Source organism: Centruroides sculpturatus, unplaced genomic scaffold (assembly GCF_000671375.1).
Source record: "Centruroides sculpturatus isolate CEXI.00-Female unplaced genomic scaffold, Cexi_2.0 scaffold1832, whole genome shotgun sequence".
Taxonomy (NCBI): Eukaryota; Metazoa; Arthropoda; class Arachnida; order Scorpiones; family Buthidae; genus Centruroides; species Centruroides sculpturatus.
Genome location: NW_019385975.1, coordinates 75,877 through 92,382, shown reverse-complemented (window position 1 = coordinate 92,382; position 16,506 = coordinate 75,877). Strand labels below are relative to the sequence as shown.

General features: G+C 27.5%; 1 protein-coding gene across 1 annotated transcript in view; it reads left to right on the top strand.

Moving 5' to 3' along the window:
- LOC111612889 (transmembrane protein 68-like) overlaps nt 1-16,506 on the top strand; it is a 29,859-nt gene that overhangs the window by 556 nt on the left and 12,797 nt on the right. The window contains exons 2-4 of the mRNA XM_023354172.1: nt 7,127-7,295; nt 9,741-9,915; nt 14,340-14,507. Of these exons, the coding sequence (XP_023209940.1) occupies nt 7,158-7,295; nt 9,741-9,915; nt 14,340-14,507 (481 nt within the window). The 5' untranslated portion in view covers nt 7,127-7,157. The remainder of the gene's footprint in view (nt 1-7,126; nt 7,296-9,740; nt 9,916-14,339; nt 14,508-16,506) is intronic.

Genomic DNA, 16,506 nt, shown 5'->3' with positions numbered 1-16,506 from the left:
ATTGGCAAAATTTTACTTTTATTTCTGTCAGACACCATTGGTATCTTGCTTGGATTATAGACCATCCCTGTATAAACATAAAAACCCAAAAAAGTTATAACACTTCTGATTTGTCCAGACACATCCAAAAAGTGATCCATTTTTTTTTTTTAAAGATTTATTATTGATTAGCAGGAGAGTGCCAGTCAATTGATGCAATCTAACTCATGTATTGGGTTGATAATTGGTTCAGAGAGGATTTCCCAAATGGGTGAGTAATTTCAAATTAATCAGTCGTTCGCAAATGTTTGCTGGCTCACACCTCCCCTCGCACAGAGTGCGAGTATTAATCTCAGGGTGCTGGGCGGGTACCCGCAGGCGCCCCAGATCCTAAAGCAAAATTATATAACATCAGGTCATGTGGGCTGCAAGTACTATGTATGGTAACTAAACTTCCAATTACAGGTTGATTGATGTCCAAGGATGTAAATTTACCAGGTATCGGCTACACTACATTACCAAAGATGATCCGAACCCACTCCATCTCAATGTTAGCACTAGCGAATTTCACTTTAATTAACTACTGAGCCAGAAAACGGGCTACTAATACAATGGAGGATATGGGCTGCATATTTACCTATTTGGGAAATCCTCTCTGAACCAATCATCAACCAAATACACGCAAGTTAGATTGCATCAATTGATTGGCGCCCCTGATAACCGGAAAGTACCAATTTATCTTCCAAGACCATCTAATCTGTATATTGTATACATTTATAAACATTAATTTTGTAATGATATACCATGCAGAATTCTCATTATTGAGAAGTACTTTGGCAACATGAAGTTATACTTTGACTTTACTTGACATACAGGAATTGATTCCGCATGAACTGGTTCTCTATCTCAGTCTGGACATAATGGTGTCATGTTACAGAGACATGTAATGGGTGTTGTGCAAATTAAAATTAAAATTTAAAAAGTGTCAGTAGTTTCTGGTACACCCTGTATAACAAAATCAGATATGATGATATTTCAGAACATTTGGAAAACATTACTGTAAGAAAAAAAAAATGTTTTCCAAATGTTCTGAAATGTCATCATATCTGATTTTGTTAAAAGTGCCAGAAACTACTGACATTTTTTAAATATTAATTTTAATTTGCACAACACCCATTACATGTCTCTGTAACATGACACCATTATGTCCAGCCTGAGATAGAGAACCAGTCCCTGCAACTTCACATTGTGATGGTAGCGGTGTTTATCAAGAGAGTCTATCATGGTTACAAAATGTAACTTTCAATATGCATTTGGTTGACATGATATTCCACTCTAGTGCTACAGATGAATAAATGGCATCAAGAAGGATGTGTGGAGAATGATAAACATCATCCAGGACAACCTTGTCCAACCTGTATACTGGAACGTATTGATTATGTATGGGATGTAATTCACACTGTATATTTTAAGCTAGCTTAAATGACTAAGCCAACTTAAGGTATGAAATATGAATGAAACTGACTTAATGTTAAACCAGTTTAACTACCAAGAACCGGCTCAGCCTAAATCACTTTCTCAAAGAAGCTTAAGTCTCTTCAAGCTTTCCTAAAGGTCCGCCACAAGTTCAAAAATAATGGAGGAAGCAGATGTACAAATGTTCAAACAAACGATACTCTTCGCTGATAGCATGTATACACTGCTTCAGTACAAGAAGTTTAAATAATAATAATAACACGTAAAGATGGCGGACGTGGCCTGATTGACATAGTTAACCTTCACTACAAACAAATACAGTCACTGTGAGAGTTTTTCTACAGTAAACAAGAAACATCACAATTATATAAAGCAGTAACTCTAGCAGACTCAAATAGCACACCATTAAACTTACACTCACATCATACAGACATGACATAACACATAAAAAGCATAGACACCATCAAGCAATCGTGGGCTCGAAAGGCACTCCATGGCAGGCATCCTTATGACCTGGCCCAGGATTTTGTTGACAAAACTGTGTCAAACAGCTGGTTAGATCAGGGATGCCTCTTTGGGGAGATGGAAGGATTCATGATTGCCATACAGGATCAGGTCATAAATACTAAAAACTACAGAAAACACATACTCAAAGATACAACACTCACAAATGACACATGCAGAAAATGTCACATCATGCCAGAAACTATACAACACATCACTTCTGGTTGCAAGCTCTTGGCACAGACAGATTACTTACATAGACACAATCAAGTAGCAAATATAATACACCAAGAGCTTGCAAAGAAACACAAATTGGTAGACATCCACGAACCATACTACAAGTATATTCCACAGACAGTATTGGAAAACAACACGCACAAAATGTACTACGACAGAGCCATAATCACAGATAAAACAATTTACCACAACAGACCAGACATCACACTCATTGACAAACACAATAAAATCACATACATTATAGACATAGCCATTCCAAACACTCACAATGTACAAAACACATGCACTGAAAAAATTAGCAAGTACACAGAACTCGCCCAGGAAATAAGGCATCTGTGGAGGATGGATAGGGTGCTTATTGTACCTGTCGTTCTCTCCTGTACAGGTGTGATACCGCACACACTACACAAAAGCCTGGGAACATTACAATTGAGTAGAAATACATACATCACACTACAGAAGGCCACTATATTGAATACATGCCACATTGTTAGAAAATTCCTGAATACAGACACACACACTGACACACTTATTTAATTTTAGTTTTGTTTTGGTTGCCTTGACTTTGGTCCTGCATAGTACACAGCTACCAGTGTAAACTGAGTATAACTCACAAAACCCAACATAATAATAATAATAATAATATAAATTTCTGTTGAGAATCCATTCTTACCACAGTTCTGTCACTAAAGTGATATAAACATTGAGAGAATTGTACTGCCAATGACAATGACATCACTGATAATAAATGTTAATAATTCCTAACTAACGTCTTATGCATTTTAAATAAGTTATTTATATTTTAAATTTCTAAATATAAATTAATTTATGATGATTTATCAAAAATAAGCAAAAGTTTGATTTTATTTAAAATGTAATATTGAGTACACCCACTTGAGGGCTAAGCGAATAATTCACTTTAACTACTTGTTCACATTAGGTAATTAATCTTGTTTTCGGCAATGCGACTTAACTTAATTCTGCTTAAACCTTAATCTCACTTAAAATGTACAGTGTGAATAGGGTATAATCTTGCATAGTTCTCAATGGTCAGCTCAGTGGCAAGGATATCAGCATTCACCAAATCCTGTACAAAGGTCTTCACTGCCATCCTTATAAGATCCAAGTTATCCAGAAGCTTATTGAACAGGACAAGATGAAACATCTTCAGTTTTGCGATGAGATCTTGGAGCTTCTGCAAGTTGAAGAGGACCTTCTAAGCAGGTTACTGATGTCAGACAAAACACACTTCCATTGGTCTGGCCATGTAAATAAACAGAACTGTTATTTCTGTGGTCCAGACAATCCAAGTTTATTAATGGAATATCATTTGCATGGTATGAAAGTGACGGTATGGTGTGCAATTTCCTTTAATATTTTTTTGAAAATGAGGTCCATACTGTCACAGTAACTGCTAGGCATTACACAGCCACATTGCAAACATTTCTGAATTAGGAGGTCACTCCTCCTCCTCATTGTTGCATATGATTCTAGCAAGATAGCTTATATGGCATGTTGTTCTATGGGAGTTCTACAAATGTTTCCAGGTAAGGTTATTTCTCACTTTAATGACATCTGTTGGCCTGATCATTTACCAGTCCTGACAATATAGGATTATTATTTCTGGAGCTACTTGAAACATAGTTTGAGACACACCTAGACAGTACTGATCTGAAGGATCAAATTTGTCAGTGCATTTTGCATATTCAAAAAAAAAGTCATTTTGCAGAAAGTTATAATATCTTTTCTGCACAGACTATAAGAATCTGTTTATCAGAATGGTGGTCATTTTCAAAATGTTATTTTCAAGAAACAACAATGATACAAATTCCTTCCTCATTAAAAAAGAATACAAAGCAATAAATATTTACACTTTCTCCTGAAGTTTTTTTTATTTTTAAAACCCATAATGTTTCTGATGCACTCTGTATTTGGACTGCTAAATATCTCTATAGACAGCATTGATTAGGTTTCTTTAATTATGATCAGCCAGTATAACAAAAGTAAACTACAGTATAACATCTGAATAGTGGACATCATTGGTTGGGACTGAGAAGTTTGTCTGCTATTCAGAGGTAAATGTAGTAGATGTCTTATTTGAAGGATCTAGGAATTGTAAAAATGTTTGTTAAATAGAGGTGTCTGCTATTCAGGAGTGTCTGTTAATGGAGATTTTACTATATTTACTAAATATGTTTTATTAGTCAGAATTAGGTAAATTCTGATTAATAAAATTTAAACTTTAAATTAATTAATATTGCATGATAAAAATTGAAAACTATTGTCTTCATTGGTTTAAAAAAAATCTAAAATAAAATTCTGAGTAAACACTAGGAATCGTATTTTAGATTTTTTTATTTATATTGCACAGTAGAACCTTGCCAATTCAGACTAAGTGAAGTGAAACTTAGTTCAAATTAGTGAAATTTTTGCTTAAATGTGTATTGTATGGTCTGAAAAACTTTGAAAAAACAAACGTTTTCCAAACACTTTCCACATCCTTCTTCAGGTAAAACGGCTGGATTCCTTATTCTAGTTTTTAAAATTGTGTAACAGTGTTTTAGAATAAGGAATCCAGCTGTTTTACCCGAGGAAGGACACGGAAGGTGTAAAGGTGTTCGGAAAATGTTTGTTTTTTCAAAGTTGTTTATTTTTGTGTTTCTTCACACCAGTTAGAGGCTCAAGTAAGTAGGTTTTATTTATTTATTATAAATAAATTAAATATAATTGAGTGTAATTTTGAGTTTTTCTTAAAAATTTTTCAATAAAGTGGGAATCATCTATTTAAAAAACAAACAAGTTTTCTTACTTAAAATTATCCGTGTGTTTAAACTATCCAGTTGAAGAAAAATGCATTTTCAATATTCATCCAAAGTTTTTAGAACATACTATCCTCACTTCCTCAGCCATTTTCTTACAAATATAATCAAACACCAAACACTTGCTGAGCTTACTATTAATTTAATACTCAAACGCTTTCAGCCTATTTCTAATAAGCCATCCTCAGGAATTTATTTGTTTTTAGAACATTCCTCTTCTGTTTCTCTGGTGTATTAAAATTTTAACATAAACAATTAAAAAACTAATTTTTAAAACCACTAAATGTCCATAATCATTGACAAATTAATCTTCACTATCAGTATTTCTTTATTCACTTGAGAAGCACTTATCTGTTGTATTATCAGATATTCATATGAATATTTGATAATTGAGGTTGGTACATGAATAATTTTCTTAGTGTTTTTTTAACAGTTTAATATATTAATGTTTATAAGTGTAAAATAAATGTAATGAATTTTTTCAATAGTGATAAGTTAGATTGTTTTATATTTTTTTAATCTCAAAATGCTTATTTTAATATCAATATAAGCATTGCTCTTTTTTCTAAAAATAATTGCTACTGGTACACATTGTAACTGAACATATAGAACTGTTTTTACTGAGCAATTATCAGTACTATTTATCAGCTACATATACTTTTTGTACTGTCTATACTATGCTATTTCAGACTGTAAAATATCCCAGGATATAAATATAAAAATATTTTCTAAAATGAACAGCACTTGTCCATACATTGTGTAATATTATTAGTCAAGGACATTTATGGCTATTGTATTTTTTACAATATGCATTCTGCATAAGCAATTTTTTTAATGTTTTGATTCATTCCTATTGTTTTATTTTCAAATATTTTTGAGTATTTGAAGTAATTTATCAAATTTTATAATTTGATGTAAGTAAAAATACAAAAATTTTATTTTCAAAAATTTGCACGAAATAAGACACAATAAAAATTGTTTTATTATATGACATTGACTAACTTGACATTGAAGAAAGTATGAGTGATTTATTATTGTAATAACAAGTTTTAATGAAAACAAAATGGCAAAATTAAAAAAAAAAAACTGAACTTTAATAATAATATTTTCATCTTAAAGTATGTATAAAGATTTCCATATTGCAATCGCATTAATTAAAAATAAATAATCTCTTTGGTGAAAGGAAGGAGATTTACACTTGTTTTACAAAACTTTTTATTCTTATGTTTCTTTTAAATTACTCAGGAAGAATATTTTATACTTAGTTCCTCAAAATATGAACAAATTAAAGAAATTTGTGATCTTTACTGGTAGGTGTGTAGAAGGTATTATTTCATATATTGCTAATAATTGTTAAACTTTGTTACAATTCAATAGAAGATATCATATATACAAATATAGTAATGTCTGTATTAGTCCTTGGATCTAATAAACTACCTCACAAATTTTTACAATTTATACATTTCTACAAAGAACGTGATTTATGATTTCAGCCTCGACTACCAAACTTTTTATTTTGTTTGTAAAAAAATGTTTTTGTTTTAACTTGTTCTCTGCTTGAGAGAGCAACATTGGCTTCAATTATTGTGCCATTCTCTGTACCATACACTTACTATCAATGAGTGGAAAGCCCAAAAGGATTACTATATCTAGCATCAATAATCATATTTTGCTTTTATACATTAAACCAATATGAACAGTGAATGAGACACACATTTAGATATTATATGTATGTGTAATGTTTGTGAAAAAGATTCATATCTATATAGGAAGCAGTATGCCTAAAAAAAGTGGCTCTGCATTGTATGTAATATAATAAAATATTTAAATTCTTTAATCATTTTAATTATTAAAGCTTTAAGTTTGGTAAATTAAATGTCATTTTATAGTACTGTAATAAATATATCATCAATAGAAACATAATTTTTTAAATAGTTTTATTCATTAGTAAATTTATGATTATCATTAATATTGCCTAATTTACAAATTTTATTATAAGATTGTTTTTATTAAATTTTTTCCAGGTTTTAATTGTTGTTAAAAACTAAATTAAATATGAGTTTTTTTATACAAATTTTATTATAAGATTGTTATTATTAAATTTTTTCCAGGTTTTAATTGTTGTTAAAAACTAAATTAAATATGAGTTTTTTATACATATTTAATGTCATTGGTGTATTGGATAATATTACATATCATGTGCTTCAAGAGGAAGTTTTTGAATGGTACACAAGTAACCAGTTATATGTTTGGTTGATGTGGCTGCTGATTCCTGTAATTGTAAGTATTAAAAAAAAATTGTTATATTAATTTTTATTTATTTAAATATATTTAAGTTTGTAGATTTTAAGAATCTTTTAAAATTGGATATCAGTATGACAAAGTCATCATTATAGTGGAGATATGATGATCTGAAAATATGTATGTGTGTGATGCAATTTATTATAATAAATTTGATTAATTTCAGCACCAATAGATTTTAACCATAGATTTAACTTGTATATAATTTTGAATTCAAATTAATGATTAATAGAATTAACACTGTAATTTTGTGTGAATAATCATGATGGTGTATAACTTGCATTGATGCATACAAATCTTTATTTCCAAAAAAGATTGAACATTTTAAAAATCCAAGATCATGACAAAGCCTTGCAGAAATAAAGAAACTTTTAACTGGCTATTCTTGAAGAACTATTTTTTTGAGTTGTCACTATTCTTGTGCACTAATGATATTTATTTGAAAACATTTATTCTCTATAATAACTTCTGTTAAATTTTAGACATTTACCTTTTTCAATATATATCAAAACACACAAAAACTATTGTAATATTTGAATTATGGTCCAAAAATTTATATACAATAATTTATTAAATACATCTCTAAAACATTATAAATAGTTTATCAAAGGCAGCCCACAGATTATGAAAGATCTTGATGAAATCATATCTGTTGTTGAAGACATCTTAACTGCATATGATTATGAAAAACTTTATTAATCAATACAAATTTCATTGCATAACTTAACTTAGTGGAAAATATATTTCTATCTTCAGTCTGAAGTCCAAACAACAGAATATAAGATTCAACCAGTATTCTTGATACAGACTATTTGTGTGCCTTCCTAATTGTGAATATTTTGAAAAATTCTAATCTAGATATCTAATTTGGAGTAACATGAGATGAAGATTATATTAATGTGTTATACTAAGTAAAAAACTTAATTTTTGACAAGCAACATCCTTTTATTAATTAATGATAACTTGGATATTACTCTAAAATTGTCTTTTTATTTATTAAATTTTTGAGATGGTTACTTTGATCTATAAGTCATGCTTTTTAAATGGTTTAATTTATACTAAATTATCAGTTAAATAACTTTTTAATTATCATTTTAATAATATATTCATCATTCTACCTATTTTGCTCAGTGACTAAATAACTGCAGCAAGCTATATACCTAATTTTAAGAAAGTAGAATAGCACTACTAGAAAGTAATTTTCCTGAAATTTTTTTAAATTGAAAACAGCTTTATATATGTATTCAGTATTGTGAGAAGTGTTCAAAAGTATGATGTTACTGGTATTACATAGCTGTTACTATATTGTATTTTTTCCAATATTAATATATCAAAAGGAATACAAAATACGGTAATTTCCCGCAATACAATATGTAAACATTTCATAATCAGAAAAAACTNCAAAAACTATTGTAATATTTGAATTATGGTCCAAAAATTTATATACAATAATTTATTAAATACATCTCTAAAACATTATAAATAGTTTATCAAAGGCATCCCACAGATTATGAAAGATCTTGATGAAATCATATCTGTTGTTGAAGACATCTTAACTGCATATGATTATGAAAAACTTTATTAATCAATACAAATTTCATTGCATAACTTAACTTAGTGGAAAATATATTTCTATCTTCAGTCTGAAGTCCAAACAACAGAATATAAGATTCAACCAGTATTCTTGATACAGACTATTTGTGTGCCTTCCTAATTGTGAATATTTTGAAAAATTCTAATCTAGATATCTAATTTGGAGTAACATGAGATGAAGATTATATTAATGTGTTATACTAAGTAAAAAACTTAACTTTTGACAAGCAACATCCTTTTATTAATTAATGATAACTTGGATATTACTCTAAAATTGTCTTTTTATTTATTAAATTTTTGAGATGGTTACTTTGATATATAAGTCATGCTTTTTAAATGGTTTAATTTATACTAAATTATCAGTTAAATAACTTTTTAATTATCATTTTAATAATATATTCATCATTCTACCTATTTTGCTCAGTGACTAAATAACTGCAGCAAGCTATATACCTAATTTTAAGAAAGTAGAATAGCACTACTAGAAAGTAATTTTCCTGAAATTTTTTGAAATTGAAAACAGCTTTATATATGTATTCAGTATTGTGAGAAGTGTTCAAAAGTATGATGTTACTGGTATTACATAGCTGTTACTATATTGTATTTTTTTCAATATTAATATATCAAAAGGAATACAAAATACGGTAATTTCCCGCAATACAATATGTAAACATTTCATAATCAGAAAAAACTTGTAAGATGATACATCCACCAGGCTCAATAAAAACCTGAGTTACTATATAATTAATATATCTTTCAATATACTAAAATCTTCTTTATAATACTTAATATATTTAATACAAAAGTATATTTAATTTTTATTTTATTTAGGTTGTATTCTGTCTGCCATTTTTTACCTATTTTCTGCTTTATATTACTGCTTTACTTTTGGAAGTATATCGTTATTGGAATTTAGCAAGAGGAATTAAATACAATCCTAAATTTTGGGATAAAGCCAATTTTTATTTTTCAAATATATGGCTTGCGTATGGACGATTCTGGCATGGTAAATATAAAATAAATTTTTGAGTTACCTAAATATATCTTTTGTTAATAGAATATATTAATAGAATAATAATATTAAAAATTATATCAAAGTAGCTATATGTATATAGATGTTTGCTTTTAAATATTTTTATCAATGTATACATAAAAATGACATGTACATGTATAGCAAAAATTTAGGTTAATGCAAAGAAACAAAACTCTTGTAACTTCATTTAATTATGGTTGTATATGACTTCATAGTGAATAACATATATCATGATTGAAAAACCCCAATTTGCTTATTAATTCCAGAATTTGCTTAAATATATCATTATTTAAAGCTGAAAACTTTTTTCTATTAACACTCATAAAATATTTGTATGATAGAGCATTAGGCATATCTAGCATTCTAGTATATCCTAATTTATAGAGGAACCACAACTAGGTTGCTAACTACTCATACATCTGAGAATCAAAAGACAACATATATGACAAAAAACAATAGAATTAAGTATTATATTTGGTTTTTTGAAGCCTGTTTGATCTAGTGTGAATTTGCTACATGCATGTAAGGACTCCAGACTAAAATACATTTGGAAAACAGTTCAAATTTGCAGTCTATGTGATAATGACTAAAGAAATTTAATTAGTTTAGAATTCACAAAAGCTTTGTTTATAATTTAAATTTTTGAAGTAATTAAAAGCTGTATTTTAAAATAACTAAAAAAAAGAAAAAAATATAAAATTTTCAAAATGTGTGTTCTGAAAATTTAATGTGTAATGTGTAAATTGTATTTCTGTTCTAATGTTCTTATTCCATTTTTGTTCTAGCTGTCTTGAGAGAATAGTGTAAATATTACTGAAAATACTTGTAATTATATCTTTATAATAAAACTTTTTGTTGTTTATTTTGAGTTTTGACACCATAAGACAAATTAAATGCTTTTATTAATATTTTAGTGTATGTCAATGCTATTTTACTTTTTTTAAAAAATTAGAAAATAATATGTAAATAAATTTTCACTACTAATCAACTCAAAAAAAAAAAAAAATTTAGACTTTACTGTATATTTTGTTAGACCACCATTTTTAAAAACAAAATTATTTATTTCTTTGGCTGTTATTACAAATTACCAATTGAAAGTTTATATTTTCATTCTTCATATAATAGTGTATGAAATTTTAAAATTAATATATGCTAAAATATTTTGCATGGTGTTTATACTTTGTAATTTGTGAAGAAATTGAGTTAATATTTTTAATGAACATATTGGTAAAGAATACTGAAAGATGATAAATTAATCCATAAATGCTTCATGAACAGAATTAGCTTCATATCATTTTAAATGTTCATTGAAACCTGGATATTAATTTTGATTAATAAAACTTTTTCCTCAAATAACTGATGATTGCATCATTTTAAATACTTAATTTGATTTAAAATTTAATGTAATATAAAATTAATATTTATTTATAATGTTATGACATTGTAATTTTATAACGTCATCAATATGATTGAATAATTTAGATTTTGATATTGTAATTATTTTTAGCAAAGAATAATGTAAAAATATATATATATTTTTTTTTTTACATTATTCTTATATATATTTAATACATGAAAATTAATTTTATTTGTCTAGTATTTTGCCTTAGCTGGTTAAATTTTATTTAAAAAAAAAAATAAATACTATCATTTAATAAGCAAAATCAATATTTGAAAAATAATTTTACACAAATTAGATTAAAATATTGATTTAAAATAAAATTTTTTAAAATTAATCTTATTTAAATACTTGCAATATCAGTATTCAGTATTTTACAAATTTTGATCAAATGTATTATAAAACAATTTTATCAAAATAATACAGTGGAACCTTGCATATGAGCACCTCTCATAATGAGTAATTTGCATAATGAGCAAAATAAATTGTAAAAAAATGACTCGTTTAATGAGTGACATTTCACGTAATGAGTGAAGAGAAGAGGGGAAGTCCCGGATTGTTTGCATGCTATATCATTCTGTGTTTAGTATTCCTTCCGCTAGTATCTTAGTGTTGCTTGTGATCATACGCTTTTTCCAAACTTGTGTTCAGACATATTACATATAAACATCAACAACCATAGCCCGTTATATAATAAACACACCAAACAATATGCCAAATTCTTGGACTATGTAAAGGCTATAATTAAATATTAGAAATTAAATAATTTGACTAGAGGTAGGCAGTTTCTGAGGTGTCTAATTTCTGCTTATTTAATATATGAGATGGCAGTATAATTGCCATTTCATATTAAATTTAATGACCGATTCCAAATTAAATTTTTTTTTCTGCAAATCAAATTTGCATTCCAGGTTGGTTCATTCCATGCTAGAAAAAAAGATGATGATTCACACTCCTTAACAATGTATATTGTATAATTTTCTTTGAATAAACATTATACATAAAATATTTGAGTATTTTTTTTCAACGTGAAACACATTATTGTATTTTATATTAATTTATATGGGAAAAATTGTTTTGCATTATAAGTAAGATTCTGGAATGAGTTATTCTCGTTAAGTGAGGTTCTACTGTATCATTTTCCTTTTATGAATTCAATTGTTACTTAGGAAATGAGAAATCATATTCTAAGTAACAATTGAATTCATAAAAGGAAATTGATATTATTTTGATAATTTAAAACAACAAATTGTTTCAGTTTCTACTTTATAAACTTACAAGTCTTTCTAATAAAACTAAATGCTACTTAAGACTTACATTTATTATGTATTTTATTGATTAATGTCTAATTTCTGCTTATTTAATTTTACTGCTGCCTTAGATACTATATAATATCAAATCAATATTCAATATTGATTTGATAGGTAAGTGAAAGATGTAAGTGAAAGTGAAAGATAATGTAAGTGAAAGATGTAACATAGTCAGATTTTGTCAGATTTTATACTTGTTATTTCATGGTTGATTAAATAATTTAGCTTTAAATACAGCAGAATCTGACAGTATTCAAGTATTTAGCAAATATATAATTTTGATTAATAAAGTTTATTGATTTGAAATTCTATATACAATGGGTGATCGGTTAACGAACTTAATCCGTTCCAAGACTTTGTTCATTATCCGAATTGTTCATTAACCGATTATCGATTTCCCATAGGTTTTTATGGGAATTTGATTAATTCATTCGGGAGACTCCAAAAAATAAAAAATATATACTTTTTTACTAAGTTTATTTATATGTAATAGTAAAAATACATATATATGCAGTCTTGCATTTTTATTAGTCATGTTTTTTTCATTTGTGGGGGTTAAAGAAGCTGTCCAATGTTGATTGCTTTTCTCTTTTCTTCAGGATTTTTTGGAAGTAATTAATAATAATGTAATTGTAGAAATCTCCAACCCCATTAACCTTATTCTGGTTTGGATGTCACTTGGATGATCGTTGTTTTGACATTCCTGGAGTTCTTCTGTTGTCAGATCAGTTTCAGATTCCATTATGAGCTCTAAAATGCTTTTTATTTCTCAGATGTGATTTTTATTACTCCATTAGCAGCTTGAGACTTCTTGATATATCTTTCATAGCTAAGATTGTGCCTACTGTAGACCTGTTCAAGCCATACTGCCTAGCAACATCAGACATCTTGTGCTCACTTTCTACCTTGGCTATTATCTCTTACTTGGTTTCTACAGTGAGCACAGTTCTTGACACTACTCTTTTTAGGCTCCATAATATTATCAGTTTCTTTTTTAAATAAAAAGTTCAGAAAAGCACTTACAAAAATTCAGAGAACAGAAATCAACTAGCCCACAAAAAATTATATAAATACAAGGCCTGGATGAAATTCAAAATTTGGTATTAAAACGTTAACAAATATTCTTTCACCTTTCGTAAATAAACCCTGATGCAAAATTTAACAAGTACCTATCCGACAGTCTCGTGAAGACTATAAAAATTATTTATCAGAAAGGTAAACAAAAAAGCTGGAATTACAAGAGTGAGTTTCAAAATTCGGAGGAGTTGAGAGTCGATGTTACATCTCCCGTGCTTTGAATGGTTAAGAATTGTTACCTGAAGAAAAGGGAAAATCAATCAGTATTCGTTATTTTCCGTCACTTCTTTTTATGTTTATTCAGTAAAGTGTTCATTGTCCGATCATAAAAATCTTTCGCAAAAGTGTTCATTATCAGATTTGTTCACTATCCGAACTATTCATTAACCGATCATCCACTGTATATATTTAAATTATAAAATTTTATTTCAGTAGTAAAAAATTTATAAAAATAAATTCAAAACGTCTGTCTTTCAGATATTTCTGAAATTAAATATTTCTTAAATTAGCTAAGTTTTGTAGCTTTAACATAGTTTTTAGGTTCAGTAAATTTAAAAATTATTTCAGTTCAGAATAGTATTCAAATTTTAATTAAAAAGATATATTTACAGGTTATGAAGTTGTAGGTATTGATAATATTCCTTCACAAGGACCTGCATTGATAATATTTTATCATGGAACCATACCTGTTGATTGGTATTTTCTTTTTTCTGCACATCTATGTATAAAAAAAAGATTAATTCAAGCAGTTGGAGATAAATTTCTTTTTAAAATTCCAGGTATTTGTTTTTTAGTACTTTAATAACAATTATTTAATTTATGAGCATTGCAATAGTACTAATAATAAGTGATTATAAAACAAGATACATTATAATTTATAATAGCTGTGAAGTTATCATACTTGTTATATATTAATATGTTTAATTGTTTTGCTTAATTAAATGATATCTTTTTGGAATTTAATTTAATTGTTTGTCAATAAATATACAGTAGAACCTCGATTATCTGGAGTAATTGGGGATGAAGGTAGTCCAGATAAGGAAAAATCCGGATAATCAAAACAAATACTTTAATTTGTCTTTTAATGATAATACAACACGTTTTTTTTCGATGACATATTGGTAATATTAAAAATAAATAGCGTATTTAAATCGTGATCAAATTTTCAAGAAACAAATGTTTTATTGAATTTGGACTACTACTGACCAGCACTAACAGACTACCTATTGTTTAAAAGGCCCTCTGGAACCGCAAGAAGACGGATTTTATAAAATAAAAAGCAGTTGAAACTGCATTTTTATGAATAAAAATTTGACAAACTATTTATCGTTTTATGACGAGTAAAATGTTTTTGTCGCGTTCTCGGCTTTTAAGTAATGCATAAACCTTCGAGGCGCGAGGCATAGGTGGTGGCCCACGTTGCCCATGCCTTTACGCCGCCCTTGGTTATAGAAATGATGTAATTTGAGTATAAATTATTTATAAATACGTATGTCAAGTTATGTTTTTATAACGACGCAAAATATATTTAAGAGTTTACGACCACTGTGCTAGGTGAGACGTTGTTGAAACAAAAAATGTTATACATTCCATCACGTACATAAACAGTGTCGTAATTCGCTAAGTGCAAATCAGCAAATTCGTAAAATTTTTGTTTATTTTGAACAATCCGGATAATCGAGGTTCTACTGTATTTATTTTCAATATAAATCTAGAAATCTATAAAAATTAAAAGAAGTAATTTTAAAGAATGTTTTTAAAGTTTCTAAAATATTGAATTATCTTTACTTAGTTTTTAATAGGGTTTACCATTTACATAGAATAAACAGGGTGTTTAAAAAAGCATTTAACATTTATGTGGTAGCTAATACACACAAAACTGAGTAAATATAGATTAAAAACTCAATCATTTGAGATATTTTGTATATTAGAAGACAATAAGATGATCTTGGCAAAACTTTACCTTAATATTACAGATGTTTCAAATGTACATTTGACATACTACAGTACAGAATTGCAAACTCTCAAAAATTCTAGATCCTTATTGGATTATTTGTCATGTCAAAAATTGACTGTTCCTATGTTTACTAGGGTTTTCTTTACTTAGTATGATGTGTACTTTGTCACATAAATGCTAAATGCTTTTAATTTTTCTCCCCCCAACATCTTGTATAGTAGTTAAAAAGTACATTGTGTACAAAATGTGCCATCACACTGTAAGAAAGCATTACTGAAAGTTCTGTTGTGACAAAATTTAATATCAGTTGTAATATTTTTCCAGAGATTTTCATAATATAAAGAAGAAATTTGTTGAATTTTTTAGTATTTAAATTAAATTTCCAAAAATAAATAAAATAATAAATAAAAATTTAACATATTTAATTTTTTTATCTAGACACTAAATAATAATTTTTAATATTCCTGAATTTTCTGTAGCATTGATAATGTAATGTAGTGCATAATATTACAAATACAAAGAAATTTTGTCATTGACTTTCCAACAACAGCATTGTGATAAGTCATATACAGTTTTCATATAAATTAATAGAAACTTTTTATTTTTTATTAATAATAATTTACATTAATTAATTAAATACTATGTTAGATGATATATAGCATTGTTCATAACAATAATTTTCTTTTAGTTCTGATACTTTTAAGTAATAATTTGCAAAAATAAAAAAAAAGTTTTTAAATTAAACAAAATGATTTTTTAGACAACTTTTTAAGGTAAATGTTTAAAATTTTGTTTTAGTTCAAAAACTACTATTTTTCTAG